We start from the raw sequence: 26,761 nt of genomic DNA, 5'->3' as shown, positions 1-26,761 counted from the left end.
TGGAGCACCCGGGGAGCCGCACGGACGGTAAGTATACTGCTCCCCCGCTCCCCACTACACTTTACCATGGCAAACAGGACTTTAGCGTCCCGGCAGCCATGGTAACCACTCTGAAAAAGCTAAACGTCGGATCCGGCAATGCGCCGAAACAACGTTTAGCATAAGGCCGGATCCGGATCAATGCCTTTCAATGGACATTAATTCCGGATCCGGCCTTGCGGCAAGTGTTCAGGATTTTTGACCGGAGCAAAAAGCGCAGCATGCTGCGGTATTTTCTCCAGCCAAAAAACGTTCTGTTGCGGAACTGAAGACATCCTGATGCATCCTGAACGGATTTCACTCCATTCAGAATGCATTGGGATAATCCGACGACGGAACTCTATGCCGGAAGAAAAGAACGCAACTGTGAAAGAGCCCTAACAAAGTAACAATATATTGCAGTATTCTAAGAAAAGATGTTCTAGAATTGATGTTTTATGTAGAATTCAAGTATTTACTAAGATAGACATGTCTGTAGAGGTGACAACAAGAAAATTTAGACAAGCTCATTCATAGTCGCTAGAGGTGACAAGACTTAAAAGTCTGTTGGGACCAACAGACAGGATCAGATAGGCTGTATTTCTATCCAATAAGAGGCACCAGAAGTATCTAAAACATTTATCTGTACCTACCCCCACATCAAACTAAGATTTGGTCAAGTATGTACTGTATATTAATGGGCTTTAGGTGTAAGGATTGTTTGGCTCATAGCCTTTTGATATCTATGGCTTGCTCTAGCCTATAGAGGAGGAGGGGAAGAGTTAACAAAAAAATTGAACGTTGAAAGTGTATATAAAAAATTGTTGATAACTAATACGCTTGCTGAATGTAATAAATCTCCCGACTCAAGACGTGTGAATTGTTAATAGTGGCCTTTTATAGTTATCACAGTTGCTCCATGTGATACTAGGTTGAGGCACAGCATGCTCTCTATGTGACTAATACAACTATTTAATCATGCTTCACATGTTCTTTCAGTTACATTGATTCAAACCATCCCTGTTTTGTCTGTCTAGAAGTCACAGCATGAGGCTTGTTCTACTCACAGATGCATTTTATCTCTGGAGAAAGGATAAGACAAAGGTTTCATCTTTGCATTGTCACTAATTTGTGGCACATTGGGTTGTAAAGGCTTGGTACATTTGTTCCATATACCATACAGCTTTACTGTGATACCACTGTGTTCTTTGACTTCATACATCTGAAAAATATGGAATATAGGAGTTTAATAGATAATTCATATATACATTACAAGAAGAACGTGATATGGGTTGTCGCTAGGATATGCCTTCAATATCAAATAAGTGCAGGTTTCACCTCTGGGACCCACCTGTATCACCATAACAAGCCCCTCCCCAAAGTGAAGGAGAACTCACAGCACAAGCTTCCACCCTCTATTCACCCTGAAAATAGCCAAGCGCTGGTTATTCCAGTAGTCCCATAGTAGTGAATGGGGAGGTGGCCGTAAATAAGTGGTGTGCTCTCCATTCATGGCTATGAGACTTCTGAAAGTAGCCATGCGCAAGCTTAATTTCAAAAGCCCCGTTCGGGAGATAGGAGTAGGTCCTGGAGGTGGGACCCATGGCTATCCTAGAGATGTGCCATCAAAGTCTGAGATGGGCTGACCACTTTAATGATGTCATACACAGCATAGACAGTAACAAAGAGTTGGCAGCTATTTTTCCAACTTCCCCATAAACACACACACTTACCTTGGCAAACATACATGTTTATTTCAAGGAGGAAAGGGAAAAATGCCAGACAATTAACATTAGAGGTTTTTACCATTTTAATGCATCTCCTATGCAGACCTATTTCTCTGCAGCATTACAAACTTCAAGCAACTCCCATACAGACTGTTTGTGCATTCATATTATCCTCAATCTGCCCTGTACTTTCTAAAAGGAATCTGTCCCCAGGATCTTCAACAATTATCCTATTCACTTGAACTGGAATGAGCTATACAAAGTCACTGGCTTAAGGAGAGGGGGTGTCAGACCACCTCCTATATGATATTGATCACCTATTATCAGCACAGGTCATCAGTATCAGAATTTAGGAAAACCCCTTTCACACACACACACACACACACACACACACACACACACCATTCTGCGGCAATGTTTGACTGCACAGGGCAAACCCCTTCCCTAGGACCATTTTTCGTACCTTTTTTGTGGGCACCTTTATTTTAAGGAATTCTGCTTCACGACTTAGAACATTCCATGGTGCGTGAATCCTTACAAAGTTCAGACCTTGATTCTTACTCTAAAATAAAGAATGGAAAAGTAATAATTACTGTAATGCAGGTGGTATAAAAGATCACATTATGGGCCAGATTTATCATTAGCTCAAGTCAGAATAATGGAGTGATAAAGACGCGAATTTTTGCGCAATCGTTAAAACTGCCCAAACATTTTCGACTTTTTTCTACTCTGCTCGCCAGTTTTCTGAAAGTGGGCGTGTTTTCTTATGTAAAAGTACCTCTAGACAGATTTACTATTGCGACTATTTAAAAAGTCGCAAAAAATGCACAATTTTACTCCAGTGAGGACCATGCTTGTCTTATGAGACTTTTTAATAGAACATGCGACTTTTTCGTAAAGACGTGCGACTTTTGTAAAGCTGCTTATTGACGGATAAACTACTACCGTGAAACCACATTTATTACAGTCTTAAAGGGCCGATCATAAATCTGACTTCGCTAAAACTGACTTTAAAAGTTAAAGTAGAGTGAGCTGTCAGAGTAATGATAAATCTGGCCCTATGTGTCCGACTGCAAAAAAATGACGGTGTATGAAAATGAAATGAGAAAAATAAGAAGGATTAAAACATTATTAAACATTTGAGACCATCATGATTTTTACCATCAAGGAATCCTTTTTTAAACTTGCTGAAAACAAACAGGGTTTATCACCTTGTTATGATTATATGGCGGCACAATGTACGATAATGCACAAGTTTACATTATACACCTTCTTTCTTACACAAAATTAGATATCGGTCCTCCAATGGTTGTTTAAGATGTGAGACAGTGTAAACTAATTTAATCCATATGTCCAAAGGTTGGGGATTATTGAATGGCCGTGTCATTCATCCAGTAAATTAATACATTTAATTGAATTGCTTCGTGCTGCTAGATACATTGATATGTGTCTTGGAGGACATTACAGGTTTTAACAAAACTTTTGTTTCTCTCTAGGCTTTATTTTTGTAGGAAATGGATTTTGGCTTTGAGGTTTTGGATTCACCCCAAAGAGTTAACCTTCATTTAGTTAGGCAAATATATTACTTCTAATGATCATAACATACTATATTGAGATGTTTAATGGGAGCTTAGGGAGTTAAATAAGTGGCTCAGAAGCTGGCGCAGGAAGAAAGGGTTTGGGTTCATGGAGAAGTGGGCCGACTTCTCGGTCAGTTACAGGCTCTACAGTAGGGACTGTCTGCACCTTAATGGGGAGGGTTCAACTGCCCTGGGGGAAAAAATGGCTAGACGGCTGGAGGAGCTTTTAAACTAGGATCTGGGGGGAGGGTGGGGGTCATACTAATAAGGGGGTAGATAGTGTAGATAGAGAGTGGGATATAGTAGAGAACAGTGGGGATTTAGTGGGGGCTGGGGTTAGGGTACTTTCACACAATATTCCCAGGTACAACTTTACTTGCCTAGTGGTGAAAGGTGGGGGGCCAATACCGAATAGCCTCTATTTTTTTCACTTGAGGTTTGATAACTCTGCGCCCAATGACATACCACAGGTACTTAGTCTCTTCTAACCCTATCGTGCATTTTTTTGGATTAGCCTTCCTAAGGGAGTCCACTACAGCTTGTACTTTGGGTAGGTGACTTTCCCAGTCGGTACTGTGGATGACAATATCGTCCAGGTAAGCCGAAGCTTACCGACGATGTGGATGCAGCACAATGTCCATGAGCCGTTGAAAAGTGGCGGTGGCGCCATGCAAACCAAAGGGTAACACCTTGTACTGATATAGCCCCTCCGGTGTGATGAAGACAGTTTTCTCTTTAGCAGCCTCTGTTAAGGACACCTGCCAGTACCCTTTTGTGAGGTCCAAAACTGAAAAATACTGGGCTTGTCCTAACCTCTCAATTAGCTCATCGAATCGGGGCATGGGATATGCATCGAACTTAGAGATCTCGTTTAGTTTTTGGAAATCATTACAAAACCTGAGTGTCCCGTCCGGCTTGGGTATTAGCACTATAGGACTAGCCCACTCACTTTTAGATTCCTCAATGACGTCTAGCCTCAACATCATCTGCACTTCCTCCGAGATGGCTTGTCGCCGAGCCCAGGGTACCCGGTATGGTTTTAGCCGGACTTTCGTCTGAAGCTCAGTGACAATGTCATGCCGAATTGTTGAAGTGCGTCCAGGGAGATCCGAAAACACATCCGTGTTCCGGCTAATAAACATTCTGGCCTCCTGAGCCTGCTTAGAGGAAAGGCTGTCAGCAATTCTTACTGGGGGCAGCCGCTTCCCTTGCTTCAGACAGAGGGGCCGAAACCGCTTCCCCTAGAAAACATGGCCGCGGACTGTCTTCAGCACAGGTTTCCCTATCTTTCCACGATTTGAGTAAATTCACATGGTATATTTGCTCTGGCTTTCGCCTCCCTGGCTGGTATACCTTGTAATTTACCTCTCCAATTTTCTCACGTACCTCGTAGGGCCCCTGCCACCTGGCCAGGAACTTTCTGTCCACAGTTGGCACCAGAACCAAAACCCGATCACCCGGGTTAAAGATCCGGACCCGAGCCTGCCGATTATAGATCCAACTTTGGGCTCGCTGAGCGGCCTCCATATGCTTCCTGACAAGAGGCAAAACGGTCTCTATCCGCTGTTGCATCTTCCGCTGTTGCATCTTGGTAACATAACATAGTAACATAGTACATAAGGCCGAAAAAAGACATTTGTCCATCCAGTTCGGCCTGTCATCCTGCAAGTTGATCCAGAGGAAGGCAAAAAAAAAATGTGAGATAGAAGCCAATTTTCCCCACTTTAGGGGAATAAAAAATTCCTTCCCGACTCCAATCAGGCAATCAGAATAACTCCCTGGATCAACGACCCCTCTCTAGTAGCTATAGCCTGTAATATTATTACGCTCCAGAAATACATCCAGGCCCCTCTTGAGTTCCTTTATTGTGCTCACCATCACCACCTCCTCTGGCAGGGAGTTCCATAGTCTCACTGCTCTTACTGTAAAGAATCCTCTTCTATGTTTGTGTACAAACCTTCTTTCCTCCAGACGCAGAGGATGTCCCCTCGTCACAGTCACAGTCCTGGGGATAAATAGATGATGGGATAGATCTCTGTACCTACCCCTGATATATTTATACATAGTAATTAGATCTTCCCTCAGTCGTCTTTTTTCTAACGTGAATAACCCTAATTTTAATAATTTTTCAGGGTACTGTAGTTGCCCCATTCCAGTTGTTACTTTAGTTGCCCTCCTCTGGACCCTCTCCAGCTCTGCTATGTCTGCCTTCTTCACAGGAGCCCAGAACTGTACACAGTACTCCATGTGTGGTCTGGCTAGCAATTTTTAAAGTGGTAGGACTATGTTCTAGATCCCCAAATTCAACTAATAATGGAAGGGATCCAGTATATTTTACAACATAACTATTTTTATTTTGAAGGGGAGTACTTTTTGCAGTAATGTGGCACCGCCATGGAAACCAGATTTGCCCCAAATTACGCTAATTTAGTTTTGGCGGAATGGGACTCAAACATCATCGAGCCCAGACTTGGGGCTGATCTGGTCCTATGGCGACGCTACATTGACGATGTAATATTTATTTGGAGGAAGGGGGAGATAGAACTGCTGGGATTTCTGGAAGCGATCAACAATAATGATTTAAATTTAGTCTTTGCATCCAATATCAAGGAGGAAACTGAATTTTTAGATTTATTAATAAAAAGAGAGGATGATCGCTATTCTTGCAGAACATACCAGAAACTGACTGCTAAGAATGGCTTTATCCTCTTCAGTAGTTGCCACCTACCCAGGTTTCTACTAAATGTCCCTTTAGGACAATTCCGGAGGATTAAAAGAAACTGTACGGAATCAGATAGGTTTGAAGAAGAGGCAGCCAGAATGAAACTCCAATTTCTAGATAAGAAGTATCCAGTTACTATTTTGGATGAATCCCTAAATAAGGTGAGAGAACTTGAAAGAAAGTCCTTCTTTGAAGACAAAAGGATAATTGAGACATCTGAAGATCCCAAGATGGATATTAAGATGATTCTGCCTTTTAATAGCAATTATAAAAAGATTAAGAATATCATAACCAAGCATTGGTATCATATACTGAGTGACAAGGTAATACACCCAAGATAATATATACAAAGGCCCCAAGCCTGAAACTTAGAGTAGCCCCGTCAGTAAGAGAGAAAAGATCCATAACAAACCTAGGTTCTTTTATGAACCTAAAAGGGATCTTTAAGTGTGGGAGGTGTATAGGATGTAGAATGAGCCTGCAAGAAAGGAAAATAGACACAGTACACTCAGCACATAACTCTTTCACTTAGGAGATTAATGATTGCCTTACATGCAATTCATCCGTAGTCATTTATTTGATACAGTGCCCATGTAAACGCCAGTATATTGGCAGAACGAAAAGGTTATTAAAAACTAGAATTAGCGAACACGTTTCAAACATCAAAAAGGGATATGCAAAACATTCACTCTCCAAACACTATGATGAGGTACATAATAGAGATCCGTCCAAATTATTTTTTGTAGCGTTGGAAAAAATCAATAAACATTGGAGAGGGGGAGATTATATTAAGAGGATGTCCAGAGCTGAATCCAAACACATTTATGAATTTGGCTGTCTACTACCAGCAGGCCTAAATTCAGACCTGGAGATTTTCGGCTTTTTGTAGGGTGGTGGTCCCGTCTCTGATGGAGGGTCCCATAGTTTGCCGTTTACTGGCACTGGGACCCCCCCTCGGAGTAGGGATCACCACCCCCAACCTCTGAACCCCATCATCTACTATTACTGGCAGAACCCCGAGCCTCCTTATGTAGTCTGCAATTATGTGAGCAGTGTCTCCCAATAGAAATAAAGACCTTTCAGCCAATGGATTATAAGGGAATTTTTTTCAAATTATTTGTTTTAAATTAATTGTATGATAGAGATGCATGTTTATTTATTTATATTTTTAACATGTATATACTGTGTTTTTAGATTAACATTTATTAAAGTGTCATTTTAACTTAAAAATCTGGTATTGCACAATCCTGCAATGTGCTAGTTTTAATTTTGAAAAAAACGCAACTAAGTTGGAGAAACCGCAACTATACCGCACTAAAACCGCAATGGAGGAATTATACTTAAATAATCCAGAATCCAGAACTTCCGGACTACCGAATGGACTATTAAAGATGGAGAGGGAGGATTGGTGCTTTAACCACTGAGGAAGGGGTGTAGATGCCCCGAAACGCGCCTGGTGACAGGAAGAAAAGCGCCCACCCAATCTACTGGACCTCTACTAAAAGTATTGCATGGCCATGCGATAATAATAAGAAAATCTCCAGCTACAAGTACCGCTCCAGCACACAACTACGGTCGCCACTGACAAGGTAATATCCCTGCCTGCCTAATCCCGCGATACTGTTATGTCATCAACCCGAGACGAACTACGCAAGACGCCGAAGCGGCCGGCATTACTCGCCTCTCGTGGAAGGACTGTGAGACGCGGTAGCGGGAAGCGGCACTAGGAACCAGGTAGGAACCTGAATTGCTAATTTAGCACGGAGTGGCTTTAAATTTACCGTTCTGGGCGGTCATACCAAACAACTTTGGAGAGACTTATTTTGCTACAGCACTAGAAACATTTATCTGTATGCATCAGGAGCTAAAATACCATTTGGAGTGACCTATCACAGGCACTTTTGGGACACTTCAATTTGAATTGCGGTTTGCGGTACCACAAGTATTAATAATGGTCTTTCCATTGCAAGTGTTTTCTACTGCTAGGAATCAGGTGTTTTAAAGTGACAATTCTGAACACCAACCGCCAAAGGATTGTGATATTAGGATTCTCACCCCTCATCAGTATATTTTTGTGTATTGGTACCAATTATATTTTTTATTATTTTTATTGTATTTTAGTGTATGAATTATATGCGATTGGAATTGTTTTATCTATTGGACTTAGCAGGTCCTACTATATTAAAATATATCCCTATATCCTATGGTCCAAATGTTGTAAGTGCTCACTCCTCTTCTTTTTTCCAGGACTATGTTCTTATCACGGGCATCTATGCCCCTTTTGATGCAATCCATTATCTTATTGGCCTTGGCAGCAGCTGCCTGACACTGGTTTTTGCAGCTTAGTTTGCTGTTTATTAAAATTCCTAGATCCTTTTCCATGTCAGTGTTACCGAGTGTTTTACCATTTAGTATGTACGGGTGACTTGCATTATTCCTTCCCATGTGCATAACCTTACATTTGTCAGTGGGACCATCAGTTGTGTTGACTTCTCCTCAACGCAACTGATGGTCCCAACCCCATTTATAAGGCAATAAATCCCACTTATTAAACCTGACAGGGCACACCTGTGAAGTGAAAACCATTTCAGGGGACTACCTCTTGAAGCTCATCAAGAGAATGCCAAGAGTATGCAAAGCAGTAATCAAAGCAAAAGGTGGCTACTTTGAAGAACCTAGAATATGACATATTTTCAGTTGTTTCACACTTGTTTGTTATGTATATAATTCCACATGTGTTAATTCATAGTTTTGATGCCTTCATAGTCATGAAAATAAAGAAAACTCTTTGAATGAGAAGGTGTTTCCAAACTTTTGGTCTGTACTGTATGTCGCAGTGGCACCGTCTCCGGGTACCGAGTGGCGTAGTCTAGGACGACCAAGATGTGTTGGTCTCCTCTAGCGGACTTCGATACCGGGCCTACGAGGTCCATAGTGATTTGCTCAAATGGTACCTCAATGATTGGGAGAGGTACCAAAAGACTGCGTAAAAGGTGGTGGGGGCTAGTTGCCTGGCAGGTCGGGAAAGATTTACAGAATTTGTCCACCTCTCTAAACACACTGGGGCAAAAAAAACGTTGTAATCCGGTCCTGTGTTTCCTGCATTCCCAGATGACCCCCGAGAACATGTTGGTGGGCTAACTCTAACACGAGTTTGGGGAGTTGGGGCACCACCAACTGTTGAATATGTTCACCCCGCAGTTGGTTTACCCGATACAACATATCCTGATGAAAACGGAGGAACACCGGCTCTGCCCCCGGTTGTTGTAGTTCACCATCCACTATCAATACATTTTCCAAGGCTCGGGATAGGGTTAGGTCTCGGTGTTGGGCGGTACCAAAATTCTCCCCGGAGACATTGAGGTCTGCCAGCTCAGGCCCTGGCGGAAAGTTCTCTACGTCTCCCACCATTACACTCAGTGGAGTTGTCTCCCTCTCTTCCACCGAAGTGGTGCTTACGCCTACCAGCTGGCACTTTCCGGCCAGTATACTCAGCGGACCGTACCAGGGTAGCCCTCACCAGGGTCACCAAGCTCCCTGAGTCCAGCAGCGCCTCCGCTTGAGTGTCTCCCGCTTCCACCTGGCAAAAGTGATTTAGAGTTTCTGGGGTACCCGTTGCACACAGCTTCCTGGCATATAACGACTGACGGAAGCCATAGGGTTCCACCTGATGTGGACAGTCAGCTCGTACATGGCCAGGCTCTCGACACCGCCAGCAGACTATCAGAGCCAGCTCCATAGGGAGTACATCCCGGGTGGGTTTGGTTGGCACAAGTCGCCGGGTCTGGGGTAGAGATTTATGGGATTTGACTGCCCCCTCCCAAAAGAACCCCCCTGTAGATTCCGGGTAGACTTATAGTGCTCCACCAGGTCCACCATCTCCAGGGCATTGCCAGGAGACACCTGGCCGATCCAGTGCTGGAGAGGGGGTGGTAGAGCCCTCCAGAAGATATCGGCCAATAGTCTATTCAGCATACCCATGGGACTCAGCACATAAGGCTTTAGCCACTTTTGCAAAAGGTGGAGTAAGTCATAATATTGGGGTCTCGCGGGCTCAGCCGGCTTAAACCCCCACTGATGTACCCGCTGGGCCCGGACCAACACATTCACCCCCAGTCTGGCCAAAATCTCACCCATTACTTTTTGGTAGTCGGCTGCTAGATCGTCCAGCAAGTCGAAATACACCCGCTGGGAATCGGATGCCAGGAACGGAGTGACGACCTCGGCCCACTGGTCTCAGGGTAGCTTCTCCCTTGTGGCCACATTCTCGTACATCGCCAGGTAGGTTTCAATGTCGTCTGCGGGTGTCATCTTAGGAATCGCTGCACGTACTGCCTTCTGGGCATCGTGGACGCTCGGGGTTGCTCCTGCTGTCTGCAAAGCCATCACATGTTGTAGCAGCAACTGGTTGGTCTCCTGCTGCTGCTTATTAGCCTCGCGTTGGCGCAGGTTTGTCTCCCGCTGCTACAGATTTGCCTCCATGAGGGCCTTCACAACAGCCTCCATGTTGTCGTGAAGCGCGGGTTGTAATACAGCTGGTTTAATATACAACATACAACCGTGCCTGAAAAAATGCAGAAACCAAAAATATCGGCTTTCACGCCAGCCTCACTGCTTTGCACGCATCCTCCACCAATTGTGGGGGTGCGCTCTGGTAGACAGGACAAGCGGGTGCAGTATAGAGGCAAAGACACGTTTATAATAGTGTTGGGGCAGGAATATTCGAATAGCGAATATTAATCACGAATATCGGCACTTCGAGAATTCGCAAATATTTGGAATATAGTGATAAATATTCGTAATTTCGAATATTCAATTTTTTTTTTTGCTTGTGGGCCAATGAGAAGGCTGCAATGTTTTGTCTGAGCTTAGCAACATCCCTAGCAACCAATAGGAAAGTTGCCTACCCCTTACTATATAAGAACCTTCTCAGCAGCCCTTTTATGCAGTATTTTGCAGATATGAGAGAGACAGCAGTGTGCTCTCTGCTTTCCTGTGTCATTAAATTAGATAGTTAGTTAGTTAGGGCTCTTTCACACTTGCGTTGTCCGGATCCGTCATGCACTCCATTTGCCGGAGGTGTCCGCCGGATCCGGAAAAACGCAAGTGAACTGAAAGCATTTGAAGACGGATCCGTCTTCAAAATGCGTTCAGTGTTACTATGGCAGCCAGGACGCTATTAAAGTCCTGGTTGCCATAGTAGTAGTGGGGAGCAGTATACTTACAGTCCGTGCGGCTCCCGGGGCGCTCCAGAATGACGTCAGAGCGCCCCATGCGCATGGATGACGTGATCCATGTGATCACGTCACCCATGCGCGTGGGGCGCCCTGACGTCACTCTGGAGCGCCCGGGGAGCCGCACGGACGGTAAGTATACTGCTCCCCCGCTCCCCACTACACTTTACCATGGCTGCCAGGACTTTAGCGTCCTTGCAGCCATGGTAACCATTCAGAAAAAGCTAAACGTCGGATCCGGCAATGCGGCGAAACGACGTTTAGCTTAAGGCCGGATCCGGATTAATGCCTTTCAATGGGCATTAATTCCGGATCCGGCCTTGCGGCAAGTGTTCAGGATTTTTGGCCGGAGCAAAAAGCGCAGCATGCTGCAGTATTTTCTCCGGCCAAAAAACGTTCCGGTCCGGAACTGAAGACATCCTGATGCATCCTGAATGGATTTCTCTCCATTCAGAATGCATTAGGATAAAACTGATCAGGATTCTTCCGGCATAGAGCCCCGACGACGGAACTCTATGCCGGAAGAAAAGAACGCAACTGTGAAAGAGCCCTTAGTTAGTTAGTTAGTTAGTTAGTAAGCTTATATATATAATACAGTTAGTTAGTGGGAGATAGTCAGTGTAGGTTAGATAGTGATATATTGTAGCTGATGTCCATACATACATGATACATACATAGTGCTGTATATACAGTACAGACCAAAAGTTTGGACACACCTTCTCATTCAAAGAGTTTTCTTTATTTTCATGACTATGAAGGCATCAAAACTATGAATTAACACATGTGGAATTATATACATAACAAACAAGTGTGAAACAACTGAAAATATATCATATTCTAGGTTCTTCAAAGTAGCCACCTTTTGCTTTGATTATTGCTTTGCACACTCTTGGCATTCTCTTGATGAGCTTCAAGAGGTAGTCACCTGAAATGGTCTTCCAACAGTCTTGAAGGAGTTTCCAGAGATGCTTAGCACTTGTTGGCCCTTTTGCCAACCACTCTGCGGTCCAGCTCACCCCAAACCATCTCGATTGGTTTCAGGTCCGGTGACTGTGGAGGCCAGGTCATCTGGCGCAGCACCCCATCACTCTCCTTCATGGTCAAATAGCCCTTACTTTCAAAGTTTTCCCCAATTTTTCGGCTGACTGACTGACCTTCATTTCTTAAAGTAATGATGGCCACTAGTTTTTCTTTACTTAGCTGCTTTTTTCTTGCCATAATACAAATTCTAACAGTCTATTCAGTAGGACTATCAGCTGTGTATCCACCTGACTTCTCCTCAACGCAACTGATGGTCCCAACCCCATTTATAAGGCAAGAAATCCCACTTATTAAACCTGACAGGGCACACCTGTGAAGTGAAAACCATTTCAGGGGACTACCTCTTGAAGCTCATCAAGAGAATGCCAAAAGTGTGCAAAGCAGTAATCAAAGCAAAAGGTGGCTAATTTGAAGAACCTATAATATGACATATTTTCAGTTGTTTCACACTTGTTTGTTATGTATATAATTCCACATGTGTTAATTCATAGTTTTGATGCCTTCAGTGTGAATCTACAATTTTCATAGTCATGAAAATAAAGAAAACTCTTTGAATGAGAAGGTGTGTCCAAACTTTTGGTCTGTACTGTATGTATATATGTATGCTACATACATACATAGTGCTGTGATGTCACAAGTTCACAACAATACTGCTGTCCATGCATACATGCTACATACATACATACATACATACATACATACATAGTGCTTTGATGTCACAACAATACTTAGTGCACCAATCACTAATAAGTAGTCAGACCTGTTAAAATGTGAAGTTGCACGTATTGCGCCAAAATATTCGCATCATTAATGCCGATTTCGCAATCGCGAATATATTGGAGCACTCTATCTGCTGTTCCAACCATTTTCTCCAGTCTCAGAAAACTTCTAGCAGCTTGAAAAATGCAGCTATAGTGACCCACGCCTGTATTTTGCGCGCATTACGCAAATATTACATTGCCGACTTTTCGCGATCAAGAAAATAATCTCGAATTCGCAAATATATGATGAATATTCTACCAAATATTCGCGAAATATTGAGAATTCGAATATTGCCCCTGCCACTCATCACTAGTTTGTAACTCAAAATCTGCAGTGTTTATTCACACTAGTTGCAGGTTTACAGTATGACAGTCCATTTTCAGTATTGGTGTTAGTTCACACCCAAAACAGTTCATACAGAAAAATCATTCACCTTTGATCCTGGGTGTTTAATCCACACCCGGCTGAATGCTCAGCCTCAGAAAGGCCACCTGCAGGCTTTAGGCGGCCTGCTCGCCCGACACACTGATTTCAGCTTTCAGCAGAGTTTAACACAGCTCCAGTGTCAGAGAGGAGTAATCCACCCACCTGACACTGCCGGCTGTTTTTATAGGCCTGTCAAAACCCGGCCTGGACAGTGGGGAGTAGTCACCCACCCAGCACTTTGACTACTCCCAATAAGAGCCGTCCCGGATCAGCTATTTACAGCCATACTAGATAGCAAGGTGTCAAACAGCAACTGCTGCTGACATAGAAAACTGGCTCTTACTCCACTAAGGCCAGGAACACACACATACCTATCATCTATGATGATTCCTTGTACCTTCTTACAACAGCTAAAATTAAACCCCCCATGGCTTACAGTTACTGTAAAAAGGGCTATTAATGATAAAAACTGGCATTTAAAAAATACAAATCTGTAGGGTCAGAGGTAGTCTTTGAAGTTTAAAAAGGGCTTAAAGGGAACCTGTCACCTGGATTTTGGGTATAGAGCTGACATGGGTTGCTAGATGGCCACTAGCACATTTTATACATATGCAAATTTACCTGAGATGAGTCAGAGCTTGAAAATATGACTCTTCTCTGGTCACACAAGTAAGATATGACTCTTTTATGTTAATTTGCATAAAAGGTGGGAAGTACAAAAATGCATAATACTTAATAAATTCGTCCGCAAATGGTAACACAATGAACATTTAGAAACTCTCAGTGAGGGTAGCATAGTAGAGGTGACCGGTTCCCTTTAACCGCTTGCTGCACACGTAACGCCGATAGGCGTCTGGGCGGCAGTGCTCTCAGGGCTCAGCGACGCCTATTGGCGTCATCTCGTGAGACCCGAAATTTCCTGTGAACGCGCGCTCACAGGAGCGCGCGTTCACAGGAACGCGCAGTTCACAAGTTGATCTACAGCCTGCCAGCGCTGATCATTCGCTGGCAGGCTGTAGATGTTTAAAAAAATCGCATCAGAAAGGTATATTAGACGCTGTTTTGTTAACAGCGTCTGATATACCTGCTACCAGGTCTTTTGGTGGTCACTTTTGCTTGGATCGACCACCAGAGGACACAGGCAGCTCTGTAAGTAGCACCAAGCACCACACTACACTACCCCCCCCCCCCCCCTGTCACTTATTAACCCCTTATTAACCCCTGATCACCCCATATAGACTCCATGATCACCTCCCTGTCATTGATCACCCCCCTGTAAGGCTCCATTCAGACGTCCGTATGTGTTTTGCGGATCCACGGATACGCAAAACACGGACACCGGCAATGTGCTTTCCGCATTTGGAGGATCCGCACATTGCCAGAACTATATAGAAAATGCCTTTTCTTGTCCGCAAGAATAGGACATGTTCTATATTTTTGCGGAACGGAAGTGCGGACCCGGAAGTGCAGATCCGCAATTCCGGATCCGAGCGGGACAAAGTCTGTCCCCATAGAAATGAATGGGTCCGCAATTCCGTTACGCAAAATGCGGAACAGAGTTGCGGACATGTGAATGGGGCCTAAGGGTCCCTTATCACCGCCAGTTAGTTAGTTACTTGTTAGGTAGTTAGCGCCCAGCCCACCGCACCGCAGTCACTGATTAGCGTCATCGCTGTCGCTAATCAGCACTAGTACTATATAGTATCTGTAAGTAATCAAGACTGATCGCAATCAGATCTATATCAGTACATTAGGGTCACCTTAGGCTCTACAAAAGACGCAGTGTTCGCCCGATCAGGCCTGATCTTGTGCGCACACTTGCGTTCAGTCCGCCCCACTGCAGTGACAGAATTTTTTTTTTCTGATCACTGCAAAAACACTGTAAAATTGCTGCGGCGCTATAAAGATCACTTTTGAGCTTTTTTGATCTTTATTAGCGATCACAGCTTTACTTTATCTCATTACCCGTATGCTCAATATAAGGCCTCATAAACACGACCGTGCGGTTTTTTGCGGTCTGCGGAACGGAGCCACAGATGCGGACAGCACACGGAGTGCTGTCTGCATCTTTTGCGGCCTCATTGAAATGAATGGGTCCGCATCCGAGCTGCATGAGGCCTAAGGAGAATAGCAGAAACTCCTAATGCTGGCCATACATGTAATGATTGTGGAGACCCTCAAATGCCACGGCAGTACAAACACCCCACAAATGACCCCATTTTGGAAAGAAGACACCCCAAGGTATTCGCTGAGGGGCATATTGAGTCCATGAAAGATTCAACTTTTTGTCACAAGTTAGCGGAAAGGGAGACTGTGAGAAAAAAAAATAAAAAATCAATTTCCGCTAACTTGTGCCAAAAAAAAAATATCTTCTATGAACTCGCCATGCCCCTCACGGAATACCTTGGGGTGTCTTCTTTCCAAAATGGGGTCACTTGTGGGGTATTTATATTGCCCTGGCATTTTAGGGGCCCTAAAGCGTGAAAAGTCGTTTGGAATCCAAATGCGTAAAAATGCCCTATGAAATTCTAAAGGTACTCATTGGAATTTGGGCCCCTTTGTGCACCTAGGCTGCAAAAAAGTGTCACACATGTGGTATCGCCGTACTCAGAAGAAGTAGGGCAATGTGTTTTTACATATACCCATACTGTGTGTGAGAAATATCTCTGTAAATGACAACTTTTACATTTTTTTTATACAAAGTTGTCAATTTACTGAGATATTTCTCTCACCCAGCATGGGTATATGTAAAAATACACCCCAAAACACATTGCCCTACTTCTTCTGAGTACGGCGATACCACATGTGTGACACTTTTTTGCAGCCTAGGTGCGTAAAGGGGCCGAAAGTCCAACGAGTACCTTTAGGCTTTACAGTGTTGCTCACAATTTAGCCCCACCCAAAATGCCAGAACAGTAAACACACCCCACAAATAACCCCATTTCGGAAAGTAGACACCCCAAGGTATTCACTGAGGGGCATAGTGAGTCCGTGGGAGATTTTTTTATTTTTTTTGCCAGAAGTTAGCAGAAATCGAAACTTTATAAAAAAAAAATTTCCTCAGAAAGTGTCATTTTCCGCTAACTTGTGAAAAAAAAAATCATACATAAACTCACCATGCCCCTCCGCGAATACTTTGGGGTGTCTTCTTTCTAAAATGGGGTCATTTGGGGGGTATTTATACTATCCTGGCATTCTAGCACCTCAAGAAACATGACAGGTGCTCAGAAAGTCAGAGCTGCTTCAAAATGCGGAAATTCACATTTTTGTACCATAGTTTGTAAACGCTACAACTTTTGCGCAAACCAATAAATATACACTTATTAGATTTTTTTTTATCAAAGACATGTAGCACAATAAATTCTGACACAAACTTGTATAGAAATGTAATTATATTTGAACAATTTAACCAGAGAAAGTTAAAAATACACTCTTTTTGAGAAAATTGCGGTATATTTTGATTAATATCAGAAAAATGAAAAATCTCAGCAGCAATCAAATACCACCAAAAGAAAGCTGTATTTGTGAGAAGAAAAGGAGGTAAAATTCATTTGGGTGCCAAGTTGCATGACCGAGCAATAAACCGTTAAAGTTGTGAAGTGCCGATTTGTAAAAAAGGGCCTGGTCAGTGGTCACTAGGGTGATATAAACCTGTGGTCCTTAAGTGGTTAAAAAAATCTGTAAAAAGGAGGCAAAATTAGCAAAAATATAAAATTAACAGCAGGTAGAAAAATAGAGCAAAACAAATCCCAAACAATTCTTTAAATATATAAATGCTAAAAAACCAAGGTCTGAGCAGGTGGGTCCCCTAAGTAATGGTAAAGGGGGGTAAGTCACTGGAGATACAGAAAAGACAGTGGTACTAAATGTTTTTTTTTAGCTCTGTATATACAAAGGAATAGAAAGGAGCTGATATCTGTGGTGCTGGGGCTGATAGTACATCCAGTAATATACTCAGTTGGCTAACTGTAGATATGGTCCAAGCTAAGTTAAATAGGGTAAATGTAAACAAGGCTCCAGGTCCAGAGGGATTACACCCAAGAGTTCTTAAAGTGCTCAGTTCAATCATTGATGTGCCTCTGTTTATATTTTTTAAAGATTCTCTAGGTACTAGTACAGTTCCAAGTGATTGGCGCCAGGCAAATGTGGTACCCATATTCACAAAGGATCTAGTTCCTCCACAGGTAATTATAGACCAGTTAGTTTAACTTCTGTCATGGGAAAAATATTTGAAGGACCCTTAAGGGACAACAGTTAAAACCAGAAGTTTACATACACTATCCACTGTGCACAAAAACACACATATGCATGTTTTTCTCAATATCTAATGTGGTCAAAATAAACCTTTCCTGTTTTTGGTTAATTAGGATTACCACAATTATTATTATTTGCCAAATGCCAGAGAGAGGATGTTTTAAGGCATTTTTATTACTTTTTGCAATGTCAAAAGTTTACATACACTAAGATTATTATGTCTTTAAACAATTCTGGACTACCCATATGATGATGTCATGTGTTTGGAAGTTTCTGTTAGGATTGTTGGCAACATCTGAATTAATAAGAGACACACCTGTGGATGTATTTAAAAGCACACCTGAAACACACTGCTTCTTTGGGTAGCATAATGGGAAATTATAAAGAAATCAGCCAAGATATCTGGAAGAGAATTGTGGACTTGCACAAGTCTGGTTCAACCTTAGGTGCAATTCCAAGATACCTGAAGGTGTCTCGTTCATCTGTACAAACAATTATACGCTAGTACAAACAAGATAGGAATGTCCAGTCATCATACTGCTCAGGAAGGAGATGGATTCTGTGTCCCAGAGATGAACGTTCTTTTGTCCGACATGTGCATATCAACCCAAGAACTAAAGCAAAAGACCTTGTGAAGATGATGGCGGAAGCTGGTACTATTGTGTCAATATCCACAGGAAAACGAGTACTGTATCAACATGGGCTGAAAGGCCACTCTGTCAGGAAGAAGCCAATACTCCAAAAGAAGCATAAAAAGCCAGATTAATGTTTGCAAATGCACAGAGAAACAAAGACCTACATTTTTGGAGACATGTCCTGTGATCTGATGAAACTAAAATTGAACTTTTTGACCATAATGACCATCGTTACGTTTGGAGAAAAAGCTTGGAAGCCTAAGAACACCATCTCAAATGTGAAACACGGGGGTGGCAGCATCATGTTGTGGGGTTGTTTTGCTGCAGGAGGGATTGGTGAGCTTCACAAAATAGATGGCATCATGAGGAAAGAAGATTATGTGGAAATACTGAAGCAACATCTCAAGGCATCAGCCAGGAAGTTAAAGCTTGGGCAGAAATGGGTCTTCCAAATGGAAAATGACCCGAAGCATACTGCCAAACGGGTTGCAAAGTGTCTTAAGGATAACAAAGTCAATTTTGGAGTGGCCATCACAAAGCCCTGATCTCAATCCTATTTAAAATGTATGGGCAAAGCTGAAAAGGCAGGTGCGAGCAAGGCGAACAACTAACATGGCTCAGTTACAGTTGCAAGAAAAAGTATGTGAACCCTTTGGAATGATATGGATTTCTGCACAAATTGGTCATAAAATGTGATCTGATCTTCATCTAAGTCACAACAATAGATAATCACAGTCTGCTTAAACTAATAACACACAAAGAATTAAATGTTACCATGTTTTTATTGAACACACCATGTAAACATTCACAGTGCAGGTGGAAAAAGTATGTGAACCCCTAGACTAATAACATCTCCAAGAGCTTATTGGAGTGAGGTGTCAGCCAACTGGAGTCCAATCAATGAGATGAGATTGGAGGTGTTGGTTACAGCTGCCCTGCCCTATGAAAAACACACACCAGTTCTGGGTTTGCTTTTCACAAGAAGCATTGCCTGATGTGAATGATGCCTCGCACAAAAGAGCTCTCAGAAGACCTGCAATTAAGAATTGTTGACTTGCATAAAGCTGGAAAGGGTTATAAAAGTATCTCCAAAAGCCTTGCTTTTCATCAGTCCACGGTAAGACAAATTGTCTATAAATGGAGAAAGTTCAGCACTGCTGCTACTCTCCCTAGGAGTGGCCGTCCTGTAAAGATGACTGCAAGAGCACAGCGCAGACTGCTCAATGAGATGAAGAAGAATCCTAGAGTGTCAGCTAAAGACTTACAAAAGTCTCTGGCATATGCTTACATCCCTGTTAGCAAATCTACAATACGTAAAACACTAAACAAGAATGTATTTCATGGGAGGATACCACAGAGGAAGCCACTGCTGTCCAAAAAAAACATTGCTGCACGTTTACAGTTTGCACAGGAGCACCTAGATGTTCCACAGCAGTACTGGCAAAATATTCTGTGGACAGATGAAACCAAAGTTGAGTTGTTTGGAAGAAACACACAACACTATGTGTGGAGAAAAATAGGCACAGCACACCAACATCAAAACCTCATCCCAACTGTGAAGTATGGTGGTGGGGGCATCATGGTTTGGGGCTGCTTTGCTGCATCAGGGCCTGGACGGATTGCTATCATCGAAGGAAAAATGAATTCCCAAGTTTATCAAGACATTTTGCAGGAGAACTTAAGGCCATCTGTCCACCAGCTGAAGCTCAACAGAAGATGGGTGTTGTAACAGGACAACAGCCCAGAGCATAGAAGTAAATCAACAACAGAATGGCTTAAACAGAAGAAAATACGCCTTTTGGAGTGGCCCAGTCAGAGTCCTGTCCTCAACCCGATTGAGATGCTGTGGCATGACCTCAAGAAAGCGATTCACACCAGACATCCCAAGAATATTGCTGAACTGAAACAGTTCTGTAAAGAGGAATGGTCAAGAATTACTCCTGACTGTTGTGCACGTCTGATCTGCAACTACAGGAAACGTTTGGTTGAAGTTATTGCTGCCAAAGGAGGTTCAACCAGTTATTAAATCCAAGGGTTCACATACTTTTTCCACCTGCACTGTGAATGTTTACATGGTGTGTTCAATAAAAACATGGTAACATTTAATTGTTTGTGTGTTATTAGTTTAAGCAGACCGTGATTGTCTATTGTTGTGACTTAGATGAAGATCAGATCACATTTTATGACCAATTTGTGCAGAAATCCATATAATTCCAAAGGGTTCACATACTTTTTCTTGCAACTGTACACCAGTTTTGTCAGGAGGAATGGGCCCAAATTCCAATCAACTATTGTGAGAAGCTTGTGGAAGGATATCCAAAACGTTTGACCCAAGTCATACAGTTTAAGGGCAATGGTACCAAATATTAATGAAATGTATGTAAACTTTTGACTTTGCAGAAAGTAATAAAAATGCCTTAAACATTCTCTCTCTTTCTCTCTCTCTCTCTCTCTCTCTCTCTCTCTCTCGCTCATTATTCTGGCATTTGGCAAATAATAACAATTATGGTAATCCTAATTGACCAAAAACAGGAAAGATTTATTCTGATTTCATGTCAGATATTGAGAAAAACATGCATATGTGTCTTTTTATATAGTGTATGTAAACTTCTAGTTTCAACTGTATATACAGGAGTATGTGTAAATAATATTATAAGTGATAACCAACATTGGTTTACCAAGGACAGAAGTTGTCAGACTAACCTGATTTGTTTTTATGAGGCGGTGAGTAGAAGCCTGGACAGAGGGGGGTTGTGGATGTAGTGTTTCTGGATTTTGCAAAGGCTTTTGATTGTGTCCCTCATAGACGTTTAATAGGTAAAATAAGGTCTATAGGCTTGGAAAGTATAGTTTGTAATTTAATTGAAAACTGGTTGAAGGATCATGTCCAGAGAGTTGTGGTCAATGATTCCTATTCAGAATAGTCCCGGGTTATAAGTGGTGTGCCCCAAGGTTCAGTGCTGGGTCCTCTATTATTTAATTTATTTATTAATGATATTGATGGGATTAATATCACCATTTCTATTTTTGCAGATAACACTAAGGTCTTATACACACCTCAGTTATTTCGATCAGTTATTGTGAGCTAAAACCAGGTTCAAAAACACAGAAGAGGTGCAGATCTTTTCATTATACCGTATCTCTGTGGAGCCTCCACTACTGGTTTTGGCTCACAAAAACTGATGGAAATAACTGATCAAATAACTGACGTGTAAACAAGGCTCTTAGCTGTGTAGTATTGTGCAGTCTATGGAAGATGTCCATAAAATACAAGCTTACTTGAACACTCTAAGTGATTGGGCATCAACTTGGCAAATGAGGTTCAATGTGGATAAATGTAAAGTTATGAATCTTGGTAGTAATAATCTCCATGCATCATATGTTCTAGGGGATGTAACACTGGGAGAGTCACTTTTAGAGAAGGAGTTGAGTGTCCTTGTAGATGGTAGATTAAATAACAGCATACAATGTCAATCAGCTGCTTCTAAGGCCACCAAGATATTGTCATGTATTAAATGAGGCATGGACTCGCAGGGCAGGGATGTAATATTACCACTTTACAAAGCATTTGTGCGGCCTCTTCTGGAATATGCAGTTCAGTTCTGGGCACCAGTCCATAGAAAGGACGCTCTGCAGCTGGAAAAAGTACAGAAGAGAGCGACTAAACTGATAAGGGGCATGGAGGGTCTTAGTTATGAAGAAAGATTAAAATTATTAAATTTATTTAGTCTTGACTTGAGAAGAGACATCTAAGGGGGGGACATAATTAACCTATACAAATATATAAATGGGCCATACAAAATACGGTGAAATACTGTTCCATGTCAAATTCCCTCAAAAGACAAGGGGGCATTGCCTGTGACTGGAGAAGAAAAAGTTCAGTCTCCAGAATCGTCAAAACTTCTTTACTGTAAGAACTGTGAATCTGTGGAATAGACTTCCTCAGGACGTGGTCACAGCAGGAACAGTGTACGGATTTAAAAAGGGTTTAGAAGAATTCTTAAAAGTAAATTACATTAATGCTTATGGAAATGTGTAGAAATCTGAGTCTCACTTCCTTCTGGGATTCGCTTCCCCACCGATCCCTTGGTTAAACTTGATGAACTTATGTCTTTTTTCAACCGTATTAAGTATGTAAGCGTATGCATGCAGGTAGTGTCCATACTATTCTTAATTTCTTACATGAATCACAAATTTTAAAAAAGTCGGAGGAGCCCTGGGTATCCAAAGAAAATTGAGCCATAGCTTGTCATCTTCTGTTGAGTTGCTGTAGTAATATGGTGCCATCTCAACAGATGTCACCTCCCACTGCCAATCAGAACCCTATTCTGTCCTTACAAGGAACAGCAACTTCAGCATGGTATGGGTCACTTAGTTATGTTTTACGGTAGCTACCTATAGGTGGCACTAGAGACACAGTTTTTATTTCTGGAGAAAACTATTTTGCATACTTTTTTTTTGCCTGCGCCGGTATTTCACTACCGCATAGGCCTCAGGCCTACTAGGCCTAAAGCCTATGATGGTGATCAGTGGATGGTGGCGGGGCAGGGAACTATGCGCTCCCGCACCCCGTCGCAGTATGTGGGCGTTCGGGTCGGCGTTGGGCCCCCCAGCGGTGCTAGGCCCAGGGCTGTTGACCCGAACATCCCTTTTGTAATCCATCACTGCCAAGAAGAGGAGATAATAACATTTCAATTTAACAATTTTCCCAATGAGATTGATTTAAAAAAATGTTGTCCTTCAATTTTCTGTGGAGAAGACATTTGATCTACAAGTTCTCTTGGATAAACATGCCTCAAGGGGATTATTGTTCAACTAAAGGTGACAAACCTCCAAGAGAAATTCCCAGCCTGGTCTAGAGCATAACAGACAATGCTAAATCTTGTTTGTGAAAACTTGTCCAACTGATTTATTATATGCAAGTTATCACCCAGGGTCTTCAAAAAGCATGCAAATACAACATGCCATGTAATATGATATAGAGGAGATTATCAATGTTTTTACTCCATCATTGCACACGATTGCTCACAGGCTGGGGCTAAAAATAGGATGAAGTATTCTTGAACTTGGGGATATAATGAAGATACTGTAAGTAGAAAAAAAGTGATCAGTACATAAAACTTATCTTTTGATCTTTTGTGCGTTTCCTTCACTTTTTGTTTTTTCTTTCTTTCTAGTCCATTATTATCTTTCTGCTATAATATGAAAGCATCACAAATTGACTGGCTAACAAGTATGATATTTTGTTCTGTTATATTGGAGATTCTTGCGGTTCTCCGCTTCAAATTTTATTGACGTTAGGACGACAATATTACTTGTATTTGGATGCTCATGGTCCTCAATTACTGTACTGTTATTTACTTAAAAAAAAAAAAAAAAAACAGGAAAAGTGGAAATAAGCACGATTACACCATTGTATTGTATTTTGCAAATAATACTTTAATAATACTTTAATAAAAAGACAATTATCAAAAAATTTTTGGCTTTGTGGCAAAATCTGCAGGGATCAGCTCTAATCTGTGTTGGAACTAAGAAGCAAATTTTCTGTTTCCCCCACGTGCCACCACAGGGCAAAAGGAATATTACATGGTGCCTTTTGAAATATATGGGCTGATCATGTAATGTTCAGGTATGCCGAGTCCTTCAGAGTAAGAGACACTATTTGTAGCCATTCTTTCTAACAAAAGTACAGATCCTGAATGGGTGACCCATCCCCTTTTATTCACTAAGAATTCCCTAATTGGGTATTTGTCTAACCTAGACAGCTTCTTTAACCCCTTCTACCACTACAATTTCCCCATTTCACATACATCCTTCATCTAGCTTTTGCCTCTTTGGTCTTACTTGTAGTATTAAGAGAATATGATATAGTGGTCTACAAACATTGTGTAATCTACACAGCATTTACTTTTCAGAGCTCAATATGAATATGCAACAATTTGTCTGCATTATTAGTATTCAGCAGGATGATTTATGCTGAGCGCAGGCTATCAAGCAAAATGTCATGCTGGTTATGGACATATCGGGTCATTTAATAAGACAGGCCTTTACATAACTGAAGTCAATATTAAATAAACATTTAAATCAAACACATAACTATCCAGCATCCCATAAGGCCCCTCTTCAGTTTCATTTTTTAGCTAAAATTTGAAGGTCCGTGGCTGGCCCCTCTCATCTCAGGCATGACAGCATGTACCGCTTCCTTCGGTGGTAGGTACATGACTGTTGCATTAAAAGGTGGTGACCATGGAAAACAACTGTGGTGGATGACCAAAGAATTCTTTCCCTGATGAAGAAAACACCCTTCACAACAGTTGGCCAGATCAAGAACACTCTCCAGGAGGTAGGTGTATGTGTGTCAAAGTCAACAATCAAGAGAAGACTTCACCAGAGTGAATACAGAGGGTTCACCACAAGATGTAAACCATTGGTGAGCCTCAAAATCAGGAAGGCCAGATTAGAGTTTGCCAAACGACATCTAAAAAAGCCTTTACAGTTCTGGAACAACATCCTATGGACAGATGAGACCAAGATCAACTTGTACCAGAGTGATAGGAAGAGAAGAGTATGGAGAAGGAAAGAAACTGCTCCTGATCCTAAACATACCAACCTCATCAGTGACGCATGGTGGTGGTAGTGTCATGGCGTTGGCATGTGTGGCTGCCAATGGAACTGGTTCTCTTGTATTTATTGATGATGTGACTGCTGACAAAAGCAGCAGGATGAATTCTGAAGTGTTTCAGGCAATATTATCTGCTCATATTCAGCCAAATGCTTCAGAACTCATTGGACGGCGCTTCACAGTGCAGATGGACAATGACCCAAAGCATACTGCAAAAGCAACCAAAGAGTTTTTTAAGGGAAAGAAGTGGAATGTTATGCAATGGCCAAGTCAATCACCTGACCTGAATCTGATTGAGCATGCATTTCACTTGCTGAAGACAAAACTGAAGAGAAAATGCCCCAAGAACAAGCAGGAACTGAAGACAGTTGCAGTAGAGGCCTGGCAGAGCATCACCAGGGATGAAACCCAGCATCTGGTGATGTCTATGCTTTCCAAACTTCAGTCTGTAATTTACTGCAAAGGATTTGCAACCAAGTATTAAAAAGTGAAAGTTTGATTTATGATTATTATTATGTCCCCTGCCTTTTGGTCCCTTAACAAGTGGGAGGCACATATGCAAACTGTTGTAATTCGTTAACCTGATTTCGATGTAAATACCCTCAAATTAAAGCTGACAGTCTGCAGTTAAAGCACATCTTGTTAGTTTTATTTCAAATCCAATGTGGTGGTGTATAGAGCCAAAAATTTTAGAATTGTGTCGATGTCCCAATATTTATGGACCTGACTGTATATAGAGCTATTATATTCTGCAGCACTTTACAAACATTAGCATCCAACTGTCCCCAGTAGGGCTCACAATCTAAGGTCCCTATCAGTATGTCTTTGGAGTTATTCTCCTCCACAAACAAATGCTTCTAGGTGAGAATGGAGGTCATTTACCACGGCTTTACACCAGTTTTTCTGGAGTACAAATGTTGCAAACGCTGGCTTGCGACTTTTTATGTTTTACACCACTTACACCACTTTTTTTTAAATGGATGGGTTGGAGAAACCACAGCCCGACACATTTGTAATATAATTTACACTAGAAAACTAAGGTAAATTACAACTGAAACCTACAAAACCGGCACATGGACCTCACAGATGCGCATTCTAATACACTGTTTGCATCTTTCACCAGCAGGCTTTTTTCTAAAATGACCCCATGATGACCCCCAATATCTCTGTAATGTCATAGAACATTCCAAGATGAAATCAGAGACATACAGAAGCAAACTATAGACCCATAGATTTATAACTTTGTCGTATACTGCCATGTGCATGATGACTTAAAAGGAATATTACTCAATTCTAGACCACCACCAAGTTCCCTCTGTTCTATCACATCATTTAAGCATCACATTACACAATTCTAGTTCTACAAATCCAGAATATTTATATTGGGAGGGTGAGCTGGTGCGCAGGTTCAGGGGGGGATAAAGTCAATCATAAAAAGGGCAATATATTTTTATGGATTCTGAAGCATTCCAAGCCTCGATTTTTTCTTCCAACACAATTTTAGTATTATTTTTTTGGTCTAATAAAAATTATTCTGACAATAAATCAAAGACATTCTGGTAGACGGTAAAAAAATAAAAATAAAAACCAAAGATAATTTTTTAACATAATGGTGGACAAAATTTCCATCTCATCTTCACTTTATTAATTTGGAGTACTGCTGATTTTATGCTTTTTTATGGTTTGGGCACAAAGTCATGGCTGAAGACTTGCAATGATCCACTTAACAAATGCTGATTA

General features: G+C 41.9%; 1 protein-coding gene across 1 annotated transcript in view; it reads right to left on the bottom strand.

Moving 5' to 3' along the window:
- The window catches only part of ANO2 (anoctamin 2), a 541,215-nt gene that overhangs the window by 329,830 nt on the left and 184,624 nt on the right, over positions 1–26,761 (bottom strand). The window contains exons 4-5 of the mRNA XM_040439201.1: positions 2,209–2,307; positions 1,086–1,240 (exon numbers count right to left, since the gene is read on the bottom strand). Coding sequence (XP_040295135.1) covers positions 1,086–1,240; positions 2,209–2,307 — 254 coding nt within the window. The remainder of the gene's footprint in view (positions 1–1,085; positions 1,241–2,208; positions 2,308–26,761) is intronic.

The sequence above is a fragment of the Bufo bufo genome, chromosome 1 (assembly GCF_905171765.1).
Source record: "Bufo bufo chromosome 1, aBufBuf1.1, whole genome shotgun sequence".
Taxonomy (NCBI): domain Eukaryota; kingdom Metazoa; phylum Chordata; class Amphibia; order Anura; family Bufonidae; genus Bufo; species Bufo bufo.
The sequence above is the reverse complement of the archived record's forward strand: the minus strand, read 5'-3'. Positions and strand labels throughout refer to the sequence as shown.